The sequence below is a fragment of the Triturus cristatus genome, chromosome 6 (genome assembly GCF_964204655.1).
Source record: "Triturus cristatus chromosome 6, aTriCri1.1, whole genome shotgun sequence".
NCBI classification, from domain to species: domain Eukaryota; kingdom Metazoa; phylum Chordata; class Amphibia; order Caudata; family Salamandridae; genus Triturus; species Triturus cristatus.
This window is the reverse complement of record NC_140589.1, coordinates 37,992,993-38,011,559: the sequence shown is the minus strand read 5'-3', so window position 1 is coordinate 38,011,559 and position 18,567 is coordinate 37,992,993. Positions and strand designations below refer to the sequence as shown.

The following is an 18,567-nucleotide window of genomic DNA, read 5'->3' as shown; positions in this document are numbered from 1 at the left end:
GGGTGTCATGTATACATTAAAGAGCATTGGGCAGAGGGGCGAGTCTTCAAGGACCCCGCAGACAAGATCTTTGGGTTCTGAGGTGTAGGGGGTAGTATCTCACACTGTGTTTGTCCAGTGTGGAAAGAGGATATCTACTCAAGGGCTCGCTCACGGAAGCCCAGGAGGTGAAGCCTTCTCAGGAGTGTGTTGTGGGAGATGGTGTTGAAGGCTGTGTAGAGGTAGAGGAGGATGAGGGTGGCTGTTTCTCCTCAGTATAGGATGCTTCTGATGTCATCAGTGGCCGCAATGAGGTCTGTTTCAAGGCTGTGGTTGGGGCAGCCTGATCGAGAGCTGTCTAGGAGTTGGAGATGCTCTAGGGTTGAATATTGATGGCCTCCTCCATAACTTTGGTGGGTAAGGTAGGAGTGAGATGGGTGTTGAGGGTGTTGGTGTCTGCTGACGGTTTCTCTAACAGGGCGGTGACCTCTGTATTTTTCCAGTTTGCCGGGGAGGTAGCAGTGGTTAGGGAGGAGTTGATGATTGTGGTGAGAGCAGAGAAGATGATGCTGCTTCATAGGTGGTAGATGAAGTGCGTGCAGGGGTCAGAGAGGGCTCTTGAGTGGATTGTTTACATCAGGGCGGTGGTGTCTATGTTCGAGAAGGGTCTCCAGTTGTTGATCTTCTGTTTGGTGGTGATTGCAGAGTCCGGCTGCTCAAGGAGGTTTGGGTCAGTGGACTGAGGGTCAAATTTGTTGTAGATCACAATGATCTTCTGGCGAAAAAGTTTGAGAGGGCATCACAGAGTGTTTTGGATGTGGTGATGTCACTGTTGGCTGCTGCGGGATTGGAGACCTCCTTGACAATGGTACGGTATTCTTTGCAATTGTAAAGCTGGCTTCAAGTCTGAGGGTAAAGGCTCTTTTCTTTGCATTTAGTAGTTGTTTGTGGTAGAGATTGACAGTGGCTTTGTAAGGGAGTCTTGCGGTGGTGTTTTTGTTAAGTCTCCAGTTTCTTTCCAATTGTTTGTAGTGGTGTTTGGGATCCCTGAGGTCGTTTGTTTGCCAGTTAGGACATTTGTTGTTGTTCTTGTTGGTGTTGATACAGCGTGAAATGTGATGTGGCTGGTGCTGACTGCACCAGTCATTGAAGATTTTGTTGTTGCTATCAGGGTTTCGGGTGTTGCTGTGTGGGTGTTTCTGTAGGGCCTTGGTCCATTCTTCTTCGTATACTCTGCCCCAGTGTCATGATGTTAAGCTGTTTTTTGTGGAGAGGTGACTGTGGGTGGGTATCCTGAAGTGGACGATGTACTGGTTTGACCATGTTAGTTGTGTTATGTGGGTGGTGGTGATTCTGTTGTTGGTGGAGAACATTGGGTCCAGGGTATGGCTGGCTGTGTGCGTAGCTCCAGGGACTAGCTGGGTGAGTCCGAGGTTGCTGAGTCTTTCGAGGAGGTCCATGAAGTTGTGATCTGTGTTATATTCCAGGTGGAAGTTGAGGTGTCCGAGTACACTGTAGTTGCTTGATCTGACAGACAGGGGAGTGATGAAGTCCATAAACTGGTTGCAGAATTCTGCTCAGGGGCCCGGTGGTCAGTAGGCGAGGGTGCCCTTTAGGGTGGTGGTGTTAGTTCGTATTTTGAAGTGTAAGTGTTCCATGAGTTTGGTGTCCGAGTCCATGGAGGTGGTGCAGTCGAATGTGTTTTTGTGGATGATGGCGAGTCCTCCCCCTGGTTTGAGGGTACCGTCTTGGTGTATGATTTAGTGGGATGACTGCGGCGATGCCCGGGTTGGATTTAGCTAAGTTTTGGTCAGGAAGAGAAGGTCGGGTCCAGATTTCTGTGGAGTGCTTCCCGAGTGTGCGGACGTTAAGGAGCATAGTGAGCAGATGGTGTGGGGTGGGGTGGTGTCAAACGTCAGTTGTTTGGTGGCAATTGTTGGTTGCTTGGTCGTGGTTATATGGGCTCGTGAGGTGTAGCAGCTGATATTGCAGTAGGTTCAGGTGAACGGTCCTACTGTGGTGCAGAGAGATGCGCAGTAGTAGTGTAAAGAACGGTGTTTGGTGTTGAGGCCGTGGAGGATGGCGGCAGAGTAGAGGCGGCATTCTTTGGCTCTGGTGTCTGTAGCGGCTCTGATGGTGGACTAGCATCGAACGTGGACCAGGGTTCCTGACGCTGGGCGCAGTCCAGGCATGGACGGGCTTGCCTTTGGTGCTCCAGGGGCATGGTCACTCATCGGTCCGCATTTAGTATGTCCTGGAGTGGGCGGGGCTTCGGCAGAGGCAGGAATGGGAGAGCGGGAAACCTGTCAGCGCCAGTGAAACTAGACAGCAACGATCTGCCAAGAGCGAGAGAAAGGCAGGGAGAAGCTGGCGCTGGCAAAAGGAGCAGGCAGCTCGCAGGCAGGAGCCCAGGTACCTTCACTAAGTCATTGATTTATTGTGTGCAGGTACAGAGACAGGTGTGACAGACTGTCCGCAGGAGATTGAATCATTGCATACTTGCAGGAGACGGCCTGACTGTGTAAGAGGAAACCATTTTCAGGTTGGTTTGTAGATGCTGAGAAGCTGCTGGGTAAGGTAGGTCTCCCCTACACCCCAGGGAGGATATGACAGGGTGAAATCCCTTCAGAAGCGCCTAACCCTTGGAGGACTTCGTGGACCCGATGGCTGGAGGGGAAAGCACTAGACTGGTTTCCAAAAAGCGGGTAGATTCCCAGGATCCTCCCAGACACTGTGTCATCGAGAAACTGGGCGAGGGTTATCAACACTCCTGGCAAAATGACATCTTGCCTGCTGGAGCGCTCCCCATTCACTCACTGATTAAAGGGCTTTGTTTTTGTCCCTTTCGTTATTTGGCACCACCTAGTGGCGACGCTTTAGTTTTCCTGCCTTACCTCGCCCATGGAAGTACCAGCCCTGGCGCCATCTCTGCTGCTGTGAAGGTGATTTCAGATGGAGAGAAGTCATCCCTGGTTTCCTGCCCAGACATCATGTGGGTAGCTCCCAACAGGCCACCTCTACAGGGCCACCAGCCTGGGTGGGGGTCCCTTCTTTATCCAAGGGGTGGGGGCTGCCTTCGACTTGTCAAACATCCAGCAGTGTGTCGAGGCTCTTGCAAGGAGAACAGGGGGTTGTGAGTCATATGGGGGTTAAGTGTGGAGAAGTGTGGCTCAATGGTTAGAGCGGCAGACCTCGATGCAGAGCACTGGTCCAGGACCAGGGTTCGATTCCTGTTGTGGCAGGGTCTCGGGCTATAAATTCCGCGGACTGGATATTCTCGCCTCATTGCCTATTCTAATCATGGGTCCCACGCTGCAACTCTGGGCAATAGCTTGCTTAGTCTCCACAACGGCCCCACAGTGCTGGGGATGCCTGGCTTCACCCTGGGATGCCCAGGAGTGGACATTTCACAGGGAAAAAGCCAGGAAGGGTTCCCTAGCGGTATGAATACAGCGCCGGGAGACCCCGGTCCGGGGTAGCTGTGCGCTATATAAGTACAAACACATTTACATTTACACATTTACCCCTCACAGCGGCTCAGCAGACACACCATCTCATCTGGTGGACTGTGAGCTCCCTGTGGAAAGAGAGACCCCCGGGAACTCCCAGGCACGGGGGTCCTGCCGCAGTGTAATACAATCAAGAACCTCGTCCCTGTGAGTCAGAGAGACACTGGGCCAGACTGAGTGCTGACATGTGTGTTCGATGACAGTGGGTACACTATTGTTAATATGTCTGTCCTTGTGCCCAGAGGCATGGCCACGCTCCATATCAGATACCCGATTTCTACTGAATATCTAGTATGACAGACAGTAAACCACGTTTGAGTCTTTATTTCTCACGCTGTGTATAGCTCCTAGAGTCCGTTGTAGACACTAAGGGACGGGGGTCTCACCCTCCCAGAGACACAGTCTCCCCTGATCACTCGTGCTTCGGTGTGTGAGCTCTCTCCTGTGTGGGACACCGGTTGGTGTTAAATGGGAGAGAGTCACCGCCGCAGGTTGGGGTCTAGGCGCAGACAATAAGGCGCTACATCACTTGTAAACTGTGAATCCGCTGTGATTTGTTCAGTCAAGGGTACTTACACTGACAGCTCCTAGCTGTAATCACCGGGTCGATCCCTCGATGGCCGGTGTAGTAACACTTCTACTGCATGCAGTGCCCCCCCCCCCCACCCGTGCCCCCCTGTTGTAGTCTATGTGATGTTTCTGCAATGTGATCATTCCAGTACCGATACATCTCTAATGATTCTTCCATATCAGAAAGTGCCAGAAGCGGAAGGCCACGCCCTACATCCAGCGCCTTGGCTGTGCCTAGTGGGCTCTGGGCACTGAGACTAGGAGAAGGGGTTGGTAAAGGTCAAGACCTGCTCCCAGGCATTGCCAAGCAAGCTCGTGGCATGGGGGCCGGGCACAGGGTGTGGTCTCAGAGGCACAAAGGGAGGCAGGGAAGGATCTGATCGGTAGACTTTAGCGGGGGGGGGCGTTAAGGCACTGCTGAGGGCCATGCCATGGGCTCTGGGAACAGGGCGACCAGGGGCAGCAAGGCACCGCTGAGGCCCATGCCATGAGCTCTGGGAACGGGTCGACCAGGGGCAGCAAGGCACTGCTGAGGGCCATGCCATGGGCTCTGGGAACAGGGCGACCAGGGGCAGCAAGGCACCGCTGAGGCCCATGCCATGAGCTCTGGGAACGGGTCGACCAGGGGCAGCAAGGCACCGCTGAGGGCCATGCCATGAGCTCTGGGAACAGGGAGACCAGGGGCAGCAAGGCACCGCTGAGGCCCATGCCATGAGCTCTGGGAACAGGGGGACCAGGGGCAGCAAGGCACCGCTGAGGCCCATGCCATGAGCTCTGGGAACAGGGTGACCAGGGGCAGCAAGGCACCGCTGAGGCCCATACCATTAGCTCTGGGAACAGGGGGACCAGGGGCAGCAAGGCACAGGTGAGGGCCATGACATGGGCTCTGGGAACAGGGCGACCAGGGGCAAGGCACTGCTCAGGCCCATGCCATGAGCTCTGGGAACAGGGCAACCAGGGGCAGCAAGGCACTGCTGAGGGCCATGCCATGGGCTCTAGGAACAGGGAGACCAGGGGCAGCAAGGCACCGCTGAGGCCCATGCCATGAGCTCTGGGAACAGGGAGACCAGGGGCAGCAAGGCACTGCTGAGGGCCATGCCATGGGCTCTGGGAACGGGGCGACCAGGGGCAATGCACTGCTGAGGGCCATGCCATGAGCTCTGGGAACAGGGAGACCAGGGGCAGCAAGGCACCGCTGAGGCCCATGCCATGAGCTCTGGGAACGGGTCGACCAGGGGCAGCAAGGCACAGGTGAGGGCCATGCCATGAGCTCTGGGAACGGGTCGACCAGGGGCAGCAAGGCACCGCTGAGGGCCATGCCATGGGCTCTGGGAACAGGGCAACCAGGGGCAGCAAGGCACCGCTGAGGACCCTGCCCATGGGCTCTGTTAACAGGGCGACCAGGGGCGGCAAGGCACTGCTGAGGGCCATGCCATGGTCTCTGGGAACAGGGGGACCAGGGGCAGCAAGGCACAGGTGAGGGCCATGACATGGGCTTTGGGAACAGGGCGACCAGGGGCAAGGCACTGCTGAGGGCCATGCCATGGGCTCTGGGAACAGGGCAACCAGGGGCAATGCACTGCTGAGGGCCATGCCATGGGCTCTGGAACAGGGCGACCAGGGGCAGCAAGGCACTGCTGAGGGCCATGCCATGGGCTCTAGGAACAGGGTGACCAGGGGCAGCAAGGCACCGCTGAGGGCCATGCCATGGGCTCTCGGAACAGGGCGGCCAGGGGCAGCAAGGCACCGCAGAGGTCCATGCCATGGGCTCTGGGAACAGGGCGACCAGGGGCAGCAAGGCACTGTTGAGGGCCATGCCATGAGCTCTGGGAACAGGGCAACCAGGGCAGCAAGGCACCGCTGAGGCCCATGCCATGAGCTCTGGGAACAGGGCAACCAGGGGCAGCAAGGCACCGCTGAGGGCCCTGCCCATGGTCTCTGGGAACAGGGCGACCAGGGGCGGCAAGGCACTGCTGAGGGCCATGCCATGGTCTCTGGGAACAGGGGGACCAGGGGCAGCAAGGCACAGGTGAGGGCCATGACATGGGCTCTGGGAACAGGGCGACCAGGGGCAAGGCACTGCTGAGGGCCATGCCATGGGATCTGGGAACAGGGCGACCAGGGGCAATGCACTGCTGAGGGCCATGCCATGGGCTCTGGAACAGGGCGACCAGGGGCAGCATGGCACTGCTGAGGGCCATGCCATGGGCTCTGGGAACGGGGCGACCAGGGGCAATGCACTGCTGAGGGCCATGCCATGAGCTCTGGGAACAGGGAGGCCAGGGGCAGCAAGGCACCGCAGAGGTCCATGCCATGGGCTCTGGGAACAGGGCGACCAGGGGCAGCAAGGCACCGCTGAGGGCCATGCCATGGGCTCTAGGAACAGGGGGACCAGGGGCAGCAAGGCACCGCTGAGGGCCATGCATGAGCTCTGGAACAGGGCGACCAGGGGCAGCAAGGCACCGCTGAGGGCCATGCCATGGGCTCTGGGAACAGGGCGATCAGGGGCAGCAAGGCACTGCTGAGGGCCATGCCATGAGCTCTGGAACAGAAAGGCACCGCAGAGGGCCATGCCATGGGCTCTGGGAACAGGGGGACCAGGGGCAGCAAGGCACAGGTGAGGGCCATGCCATGGGCTCTGGAACAGGGCGACCAGGGGCAGCAAGGCACTGCTGAGGGCCATGCCATGGGCTCTGGAACAGGGCGGCCAGGGGCAGCAAGGCACAGGTGAAGGTCTGCCTGCTGGCTGTAGGGTCAGGGGACTGGGCCTACCCCTACCTAGAGGCTGTCAGTGCCATGAGCCAGGTGCTGGCATAAAATGGCGAAGGCCTGTTCGACTCAGCCTATGTCCAGGCCCTGACAGCTCTGGTGCACGCCCTGTCCCCGCAGTCTGCACCGCTGAGTGCTGTGAGTGAAGCAGCGCTTGGAATCACAAGGACCAGTGGTGTCCGCGAGGCGCTCCTTACAGTGGCACATAGCCCCCCAGCTGTTTTGTGGACACCACTGGTTCTTGCAATTACGGTCTGTGTCATGGCCAGTCACAGACCCTGCATTATGTCCCAGGGATGGATGAACGTCGGGAGCGTTGTGCCTACGTGAGCAAGGGCGAGCACATCTTGGGCCTGATTTGGAGTTCAGCGGACGGGTTCCTACGTCACAAACGCGATGCATATCCAATCCAGCGTATCACAAGTGCTTTACATCCTTTGACACTTGTAATATGGCGGACGGGATATCCGTCATGTTTGTGACGTAGTAAAGCGTCTGCTGAACTCTAAATCAGACCCCTTATCTTCTCAGGATGTCCGCAGAAGCAGTGTGGCTTGGAGCAGCGAAACGACAAGACAGTGTCAGCAGCACTTGCCGTATCAGAATACTGAAGCTCGTATTCTAGTCTGTTTCTGCCCCCCCAGTAGGGATCTCGTCAAGTGCAGAGTGATCCACGGCCACGATTCACAGGCCGGCAAGATTGAGCCCGGCGCAGATGCAGGAGAAGGCTAGGATGGTCCGCACGGGTTCAAATCAGCTTCGGATTTGGGGTGATGGGGTTGGGGTGATAGGGCGATCCCAGGGGAAGCAGGTTCACACCTAGGCCGTTTTCAGATCCCACTGATCTAGTTACATTGTAACCCATCTTATCCATGCAAACGAATATGCGCTGTGCTGGCCGTACAATGCTGCATACAGGCGCAACCGCTGTTTTTGATGACCGTTGTCTGCTGAAGTATAATGGAGTCTGCTTGTTGATTGCACCGACACAACCAAGGCAAGAAGTTCCGGCCCTTTAAAGTGAGACCCAGTTCTCAGAGCCAGCGAGTGCGACTGCTGCACACAGGCATTGCCACATTATGTTCACAGCAGAGCCCCACCCTTCTGATTGGTAGACGATGGTCTGCATAGTACTGAAGATGTCTAATATTTTCCATTGTCTGCCCATTTCTAACCTTTTATTATAAAAAGAAGACTGCTACATTGGGGTTTTAATGACCCTTTGAACTTGACCCGCCCGGTCGTTGATCAGTAATACTCTATTGATCACTCTGGTACCACACGCCATCAATGGCGAGGCTTTGTCATCAACTGAGATATCAATATGCTAAATTATGCAGTTCATATCTCTGCCTAAATTTATCTTGACAAAAGAAAGGTATGCTGTTCACAAAGAGGACAAAGGTCAGAGAAAAAAAGCCACGACAAGGGGAGTGGTACCTTTTTGGAAATGGGGCCCTCACACACCCTTGCAGGTGTCATGCTTCATCAACGGGCTTGCTCTTTGTCGGGCCGGCGCTGCAATGCCCGACGGGCACCTTCAAGGGGCCTCTTTATTGGAGATCTTTTTCCAAATCCATGACGTGAAGAGCAAGTTAAGAGCCCTTTGTGTAGATTGCAGAAACATAGGTGTTGATGTAGTGATTAGTGACTTAAAAAAGGCTAATCAAGTCTCAAATCAAATTTTAGTCCATGAGTATGCCTGACTTATTAAAAACGTGATGTCACCAGTGGGGACAATGACATCATTGTCCCCACCGGTGACATCACGTTTTTAATAAGTCAGGCATACTCATGGATTGAAATCCGAGGAGAAGCAAGCCATATGAAGAGGCATGACACCCACAAGGGTATGTGAGGGGCCCATTTCCAAAATGGAACTACTCCCCTTGTACTGGTTCCTTTTTTTTTCTCACCTACTTCCCTTTGTCCCCTTTAGGAACAGCATACCTTTTTATTTTGAGAATTAACAGTAGAGCATGTATGTTGGACGTTTATTCGTTCTAGCTCCCCAATTTTTGGAATGGATAAATTTGTCTTGAGACATCCCCCTCACCTGCAAAGATGAGCACCCCCCAATCGCACTTTATCTTTAAAACTGCAATGAATTTTGTATTCATAAATTGCATGTTTCTCCTACAACACACTTCTTTTGTGGATATTTCTACAAACAAATTGATGAATTGATGGTTGAAAAACACATTGAATGGTCTTTCCTTATAAACTTTCAGCCCTTTTTATTGTTACTTCTTTGAACAGCTTTGAAATGTTTTGACAGCTAAGTCTCTTGGGATCCTATGCCCTCTTAAAAGCCAAAGTAAGCTCCCTTTCTATTGGCTATGTCGACCAGGAAAATAAAATGTTTCAATATTTTCCCTCAGAGGGCAGAAATGGTTAAAAAATAGTTTTCCAGATCTTTACATAACTAATTTGTAACATTTTTGGTTCCAAAAATTTTTTGACAAAATGTTTGAGCTTGAAAAAACAATGAAACGTCATTAGTACATGGAGTAGTCTTGACGTTAACCTAATGATAGTTATATTCATCGGCGGGTTCGGTAGAGGTCTCAGAGGTGACATCTGCAAAATATCACCAAATATTTTTCTGTCTTCTAGGTCTTCCTCAGGAAGGAGAAAGAGGAGGTGGAGAATGACTCTGGAGGAACCGCGCAGAAACGGCTGTGCTCTGGCGTCACTCGTTCGTCGCCGGAGACTAGCTTCCCACTCCATATGGTGAGTAACTTCCAGTGGTGCGCATCCATGGCGGTGAGCAGATGTCTGGGGACACAGGGGCTCAGCGCCACAACAGCTCTGGATCATCAATTTCTGATATTCTCCCAGGCCAGGATAATCAATGGCCTCAGAAACTGAAGCTCGGCTCATACTAGTGAGCACCCCTCTGTGTTTTGGGAGCGTTGTCCGATCACTGTTTGGTCATAAATGTGCCCAAGGGATCTATATGATAATAAAGAATGCAAAGCAAAGAAATATATTATAGACAATATGTCATCAATCAATAGCATTTGTAAAGTTCAGCACTGTCACTGTGCGGGGCATCTGGGCACTGAGAATGCTGTCTCGTCAAAAAGCTAAGTCTTGAGTCTGTTCCTGAAGTGCGATACGGAGGGTGATGTTTGGAGGTGGAGGGGCAGGTTGTTCCAGGTCTTGGCTGCAAACTAGGAGAAGGAGCAGCCACCGCTACGGCTGTGATGGGTGCAAGGTGTCTGGGCAAGTGAGGAGGAACGCAGGTGTCTGGAGGGTTGATGGAATTTCAGTCGATGGTTGATGTAGGATGGTCCTTCATTGTGGAGGGCCTTGTAGGTGTGTGTGCGGATCTTGAACTGGCACCTCTTCCGGATAAGGATCCATTGGAGGTTTCTGTGGATGGGGTGATGTGTGACCATTTGAGAAGGTCCAGGATGAGTCTGGCTTCTGCGTTCTGTATGGTCTGGAGTCTCCTGAAGAGCTGGGTGAAGATGCCGGTATAGAGAGCGTTGCTGTAGTCGAGGCGGCTGGCAATGAGGGCCTGAGTGACAGTCTTTCTGGTGTCGATTGGGATCCATCTGAAGATTCTGCAGAACATGCGAAGAGTGGGGAAACAGGAGGAAGCAACGGCATTGACTTGTCGTCTCATGGTCAGCTGGCTGTCGAGGATGATCCCGAGGTTGTGTGCATGGTCTGTTGGTGTTGGGGTTGGCCTGAGTTCAGCTGGCCACCAACTGTGGTCCGAGACAGAGGGGTTGTTCCCAAAGATCAGTTCTTCGGTCTTGTCTGAGTTCAGTCTGAGGCAGTTGTCTCTAATCCAGTTTGGCTACGTTTGTCATGGGTTGGAGAAGGTGGTTTTGGTGTTCGTGGGGTCCTCAGTGAGCGAGAGGATAAGTTGAGTGCCGTCAAGGTGGGACCATTATGAGGAACATGCATTTTCACTGAATTTATGAGGTAATCATTGCAAACTAAATAAGAATAACGCCAAGCTCTAGCAACATCTGTAACTCAAAGACATATCATTACCCTAACTCTATCCCAAGCCGGTGAGCTTGATCATAATCCTAACCGTCTCACCTAATGCTAAACCTAACCCCAAAACCAAACACCTCGCTAAACCTACGTCTGTCACCCAGTCAGTGCTCTAACTCCAATGCTAAAGTTAACCCCACTACTAAACACAACATTAACGCCCTCACCTAATACTAAACCCAAACCTAACCCAAACACAGAACACTTCCCTAACCCTCTCACCTAATGCTAATCCTAGCCCCAAAACCCTCCCTAAACCTAAGCCTGTCACCCAGTCAGTGCCCCAACTCCAGTGCTAAAGTTGACCCCACTACTAAACACAACATTAACGCTCTACGCTAAACCCAAACCTAACCCAAACACTGAACACTGCCCTAACCCTCTCACCTAATGCTAAACCTAACCCCAAAACCAAACACCTCGCTAATCCTAAATCTGTCACCCAGTCAGTGCCCTAACTCCAATGCTAAAGTTAACCCCACTACTAAACACAACATTAACGCTCTACGCTAAACGCTAAACCCAAACACTGAACACTGCCCTAACCCTCTCACATAATGCAAAACCTAAGCACAACAAACACTGCTCTAACCCTCTCACATAATGCTAAACCTAACCACAACAGCAAACACTGCTCTAACCCTCTCACATAATGCTAAACTTAACCACAACAGCAAACACTGCTCTAACCCTCTCACATAATGCTAAATCTAACCACAACAGCAAACACTGCTCTAACCCTCTCACAGAATGCTAAACCTAACCCCAAAACCAAACACCTCGCTAAACCTAAGTCTGTCACCCAGTCTGTGCCCTAACTCCAATGCTAAAGTTAACCTCACTACTAAACACAACATTAACGCTCTACGCTAAACGCTAAACCCAAACCTAACCCAAACACTGAACACTGCCCTAACCCTCTCACCTAATGCTAAACCTAACCCCAAAACCAAACACCTCACTAAACCTAAGTCTGTCACCCAGTTAGTGCCCTAACTCCAATGCTAAAGTTAACCTCACTACTAAACACAACATTAACGTTCTACTCTAAACGCTAAACCCAAACACTGCTCTAACCCTCTCACATAATGCTAAACTTAACCACAACAGCAAACACTGCTCTAACCCTTTCACATAATGCTAAACCTAACCACAAGAGCGAACACTGCTCTAACCCTCTCACATAATGCTAAACCTAACCACAACACCAAACACTGCTCTAACCCTCTCACATAATGCTAAACCTACCCACAACAGCAAACACTGCTCTAACCCTCTCACATAATGCTAAACTTAACCACAACAGCAAACACTGCTCTAACCCTCTCACATAATGCTAAACTTAACCACAACAGCAAACACTGCTCTAACCCTCTCACATAATGCTAAACCTAACCACAACAACAAACACTGCCCTAACCCTTTCACATAATGCCAAACCTAACCACAACAGCAAACACTGCTCTAACCCTCTCACATAATGCTAAACCTAACCACAACAGCAAAGACTGCTCTAACCCTCTCACATAATGCTAAACCTAACCACAACAACAAACACTGCCCTAACCCTTTCACATAATGCCAAACTTAACCACAACAGCAAACACTGCTCTAACCCTCTCACATAATGCTAAACCTAACCACAAAGGCAAACACTGCTCTAACCCTCTCATATAATGCTACACCTAACCACAACAGCAAACACTGCTCTAACCCTCTCACATAATGCTAAACCTAACCACAACAACAAACACTGCCCTAACCCTTTCACATAATGCCAAACTTAACCACAACAGCAAACACTGCTCTAACCCTCTCACATAATGCTAAACCTAACCACAACAGCAAACACTGCTCTAACCCTCTCACCTGATGCTAAACCTAACCACAACAGTAAAGACTGCTCTAACCCTCTCATTTAATGCTACACCTAACCACAACAGCAAAGACTGCTCTAACCCTCTCACAAAATGCTAAAGCTAACCACAACAGCAAACACTGCTCTAACCCTCTCACATAATGTTACACCTAACCACAACAGCAAACACTGCTATAAACCTCTCACATAATGCCAAACGTAACCACAACAGCAAACACTGCTCTAACCCTCTCACATAATGCTAAACCTAACCACAACAGCAAACACTGCTCTAACCCTCTCACATAATGCTAAACCTAACCACAACACCAAACACTGCTCTAACCCTCTCACAGAATGCTAAACCTAACCACAACAGCAAAGACTGCTCTAACCCTCTCACAGAATGCTAAACCTAACCACAACAGCAAACACTGCTCTAACCCTCTCACATAATGCTAAACCTAACCACAACACCAAACACTGCTCTAACCCTCTCACATAATGCTAAACCTAACCACAACACCAAACACTGCTCTAACCCTCTCACATAATGCTAAACCTAACCACAACAGCAAACACTGCTCTAACCCTCTCACATAATGCTACACCTAACCACAACAGCAAAGACTGCTCTAACCCTCTCACAGAATGCTAAACCTAACCACAACAGTAAACACTGCTCTAACCCTCTCACATAATGCTAAACCTAACCACAACAGCAAACACTGCTCTAACCCTCTCACATAATGCTACACCTAACCACAACAGCAAACACTGCTATAAACCTCTCACATAATGCCAAACGTAACCACAACAGCAAACACTGCTCTAACCCTCTCACATAATGCTAAACCTAACCACAACAGCAAACACTGCTCTAACCCTCTCACATAATGCTAAACCTAACCACAACACCAAACACTGCTCTAACCCTCTCACAGAATGCTAAACCTAACCACAACAGCAAAGACTGCTCTAACCCTCTCACAGAATGCTAAACCTAACCACAACAGCAAACACTGCTCTAACCCTCTCACATAATGCTAAACCTAACCACAACACCAAACACTGCTCTAACCCTCTCACATAATGCTAAACCTAACCACAACACCAAACACTGCTCTAACCCTCTCACATAATGCTAAACCTAACCACAACAGCAAACACTGCTCTAACCCTCTCACATAATGGTACACCTAACCACAACAGCAAAGACTGCTCTAACCCTCTCACAGAATGCTAAACCTAACCACAACAGCAAACACTGCTCTAACCCTCTCACATAATGCTAAACCTAACCACAACAACAAACACTGCCCTAACCCTTTCACATAATGCCAAACTTAACCACAACAGCAAACACTGCTTTAACCCTCTCACATAATGCTAAACCTAACCACAACAGCAAACACTGCTCTAACCCTCTCACCTAATGCTAAACCTAACCACAACAGTAAAGACTGCTCTAACCCTCTCATTTAATGCTACACCTAACCACAACAGCAAAGACTGCTCTAACCCTCTCACAAAATGCTAAAGCTAACCACAACAGCAAACACTGCTCTAACCCTCTCACATAATGTTACACCTAACCACAACAGCAAACACTGCTATAAACCTCTCACATAATGCCAAACGTAACCACAACAGCAAACACTGCTCTAACCCTCTCACATAATGCTAAACCTAACCACAACAGCAAACACTGCTCTAACCCTCTCACATAATGCTAAACCTAACCACAACACCAAACACTGCTCTAACCCTCTCACAGAATGCTAAACCTAACCACAACAGCAAAGACTGCTCTAACCCTCTCACAGAATGCTAAACCTAACCACAACAGCAAACACTGCTCTAACCCTCTCACATAATGCTAAACCTAACCACAACACCAAACACTGCTCTAACCCTCTCACATAATGCTAAACCTAACCACAACACCAAACACTGCTCTAACCCTCTCACATAATGCTAAACCTAACCACAACAGCAAACACTGCTCTAACCCTCTCACATAATGCTACACCTAACCACAACAGCAAAGACTGCTCTAACCCTCTCACAGAATGCTAAACCTAACCACAACAGTAAACACTGCTCTAACCCTCTCACATAATGCTAAACCTAACCACAACAGCAAACACTGCTCTAACTCTCTCACATAATGCTACACCTAACCACAACAGCAAACACTGCTATAAACCTCTCACATAATGCCAAACGTAACCACAACAGCAAACACTGCTCTAACCCTCTCACATAATGCTAAACCTAACCACAACAGCAAACACTGCTCTAACCCTCTCACATAATGCTAAACCTAACCACAACACCAAACACTGCTCTAACCCTCTCACAGAATGCTAAACCTAACCACAACAGCAAAGACTGCTCTAACCCTCTCACAGAATGCTAAACCTAACCACAACAGCAAACACTGCTCTAACCCTCTCACATAATGCTAAACCTAACCACAACACCAAACACTGCTCTAACCCTCTCACATAATGCTAAACCTAACCACAACACCAAACACTGCTCTAACGCTCTCACATAATGCTAAAGCTAACCACAACAGCAAACACTGCTCTAACCCTCTCACATAATGCTACACCTAACCACAACAGCAAAGACTGCTCTAACCCTCTCACAGAAGGCTAAACCTAACCACAACAGCAAACACTGCTCTAACCCTCTCACATAATGCTAAACCTAACCACAACAGCAAACACTGCTCTAACCCTCTCACATAATGCTACACCTAACCACAACAGCAAACACTGCTATAAACCTCTCACATAATGCCAAACGTAACCACAACAGCAAACACTGCTCTAACCCTCTCACATAATGCTAAACCTAACCACAACAGCAAACACTGCTCTAACCCTCTCACATAATGCTAAACCTAACCACAACACCAAACACTGCTCTAACCCTCTCACATAATGCTAAACCTAACCACAACGCAAAAGACTGCTCTAACCCTCTCACATAATGCTAAACCTAACCACAACAGCAAACACTGCTCTAACCCTCTCACATAATGCTAAACCTAACCACAACAGCAAACACTGCTCTAACACTCTCACATAATGCTAATCCTAACCACAACGCAAAAGACTGCTCTAACCCTCTCACAGAATGCTAAACCTAACCACAACAGTAAACACTGCTCTAACCCTCTCACATAATGCTAAACCTAACCACAACAGCAAACACTGCTCTAACCCTCTCACATAATGCTACACCTAACCACAACAGCAAACACTGCTATAAACCTCTCACATAATGCCAAACGTAACCACAACAGCAAACACTGCTCTAACCCTCTCACATAATGCTAAACCTAACCACAACAGCAAACACTGCTCTAACCCTCTCACATAATGCTAAACCTAACCACAACACCAAACACTGCTCTAACCCTCTCACAGAATGCTAAACCTAACCACAACAGCAAAGACTGCTCTAACCCTCTCACAGAATGCTAAACCTAACCACAACAGCAAACACTGCTCTAACCCTCTCACATAATGCTAAACCTAACCACAACAGCAAACACTGCCCTAACCCTCTCACATAATGCTAAACCTAACCACAACAGCAAAGACTGCTCTAACCCTCTCACATAATGCAAAACCTAACCACAACAGCAAACACTGCCCTAACCCTCTCACATAATGCTAAACCTAACCACAACAGCAAACACTGCTCTAACCCTCTCACATAATGCTACACCTAACCTCAACAGCAAAGACTGCTCTAACCCTCTCACATAATGCAAAACCTAACCACAACAGCAAACACTGCCCTAACCCTCTCACATAATGCTAAACCTAACCACAACAGCAAACACTGCTCTAACCCTCTCACATAATGCTACACCTAACCACAACAGCAAACACTGCTCTAACCCTCTCACATAATGCTACACCTAACCACAACAGCAAACACTGCTCTAACCCTCTCACATAATGCTACACCTAACCTCAACAGCAAACACTGCTGTTATCTTCTAACGTGCTCCTACTCTGTGATTCCTCTTGAGATGTTGGGTTCGGCTCCTGTGATTTTAACTGCAGATGTTTCGTGAGATGTATTGAACAGCACCACAGAGAGTCCGCGTTCTCTTCCTTTGTTGGAGGGTCTGGCTCAAGCCCAGGTACATTTGGCCTGCCAGCAAAATGTAATATTTTGTAGAATAATTGTTAGAAAATGTTTTTCATGTTGGGACGGGCCTGGTGAAATTATTTTACATGGGGGGCGGGAGAGGGCACCATCAAAAAGTGTGAAGACCATTACACTAAAACTAGCCCTCACTGTGACCTTTAACCCCACTGTAGCCCTTGTGATGCCCTATCCTAAACTGAACTCAAACCTCAAGCATAAACCCTTGTGCTAAATGCTAACAAAGCTCTTCCCCTTCAATCAGCCACGAGTGTACCCGCGCCCTGAACCCCACAAGGACGTCACCCCAAGCCTACAGGCCAGGGTCGTCCAGCCAAGGGGACGTCTGAGCTTTGCCAGTGCTTGTTCCATTCCACAGCACTCTCTTTGTCTCTGTCACCAGATCTCAATTGAGCACACTCCCAAAAGCCATCTTCAGCTGAGTAACTGCACTCTTGACTGAAAACTGTGCCCTGAACTCCGAAGATGCAACTCACCCCCATGTGCCTTGAAACAAGGGCCCCTCTATGTCAGCACTTGACTCATTTGAGAAACAAACTGCTGTATTTTATCAGGAACCTCTGAGCTGATGTCTTAACAGTTTGAAAACTCAATTTATATTGTTGATTTGGGGAATGTACACCGTTTGATGGCCCAATGGTAGTTTTTATACTTTTTTTATATTTACCTTTAAAATAACTGTGTTTTCTATACAAATATTGTGTTTTTAACAGAGGTTCTGTTTTCAAGTGCTGGTCAATGCCTGTCATTGTGTTAATTGCGGATTCCATGCTGGCCACATACTTACTGCAATCCATATTTACATCCTCAGGACTTGGGGGGCAGCAGCGCCTCGTCCCCCTCCAAGGATCCCCTTCGGAGGCCGGATGCACCTTTGGGGGTGAAGTCCAGCCCCCGCGGCCGTGAGGGTCCCCCGGGGCTGGCCAGTCCCAGCTCACACATGGCGCAGTTCAACCGAGAGGTCCAGCAGGTAAGAGCTCCGTCACCCCCCCCCCCGACTCCTTTCCAAGATTGTGGGGGTGCAGCGCAAGCCCCTGATCGCCCAGGAGGCCGTGACCCCCACCAGCAGCAGGGCTCAGGGGTGGGCAGTGGTGCCCAGCGTTGGAGATCTACTGACCCTTTGACGCATGTGGAGTTCACCTTTCATTTGTAAGAGGAGGAGACAACACAAATAAGGGAAGAAAATGTTCATGAAATATCCAAAAATATACGATGCAAGAAAGTGAGGACCCACGTGCTAAGTAGAGTGGAACAAAACGGAGACAACCACTAACGGGCAAAGATTGTGGGAGAAAGTGGGAACAAACGGAGGACGCGAACATTGGAATCATTAGAGGTGGACAGAGCGAGAACTAAAGAGCCCGAGAGAAGAGCCGAAGGCGCCGTGGGAGTTCGCAGCGCGGGTCAGCGGGGCGGGGCTGCGGCCGAGGCCGGAAGGGCTTGTAACAGTTTCCCTTCCTGGTGACATCACTGGCCTGGACCAGGCCCCAGGAGAGGAAACAAGCGCGCATTCTGCAGCCTGCGAGCACGTGGTGTCCCCCCAGAGGGAGTGTGACCGGCATCCCTGGGCCAGGGGCTGCGCTCTGCTGCTGCACCCAGCCGGTGGGGCAGAGGCCTTCGAGACACAAGCATTGGCAAAGCCAATAGAGCTGGCGTAAATTTGAGCGC

General features: G+C 50.2%; 1 protein-coding gene across 3 annotated transcripts in view; it reads left to right on the top strand.

The window, feature by feature from the left end:
- The window catches only part of LOC146813709 (uncharacterized), a 248,540-nt gene that overhangs the window by 73,206 nt on the left and 156,767 nt on the right, over positions 1–18,567 (top strand). For all 3 annotated transcript variants that reach the window (XM_085610204.1, XM_085610202.1, XM_085610203.1), the window contains 2 exons: positions 9,444–9,560; positions 17,711–17,869. In XM_085610204.1, coding sequence (XP_085466330.1) covers positions 9,444–9,560; positions 17,711–17,869 — 276 coding nt within the window. The remainder of the gene's footprint in view (positions 1–9,443; positions 9,561–17,710; positions 17,870–18,567) is intronic.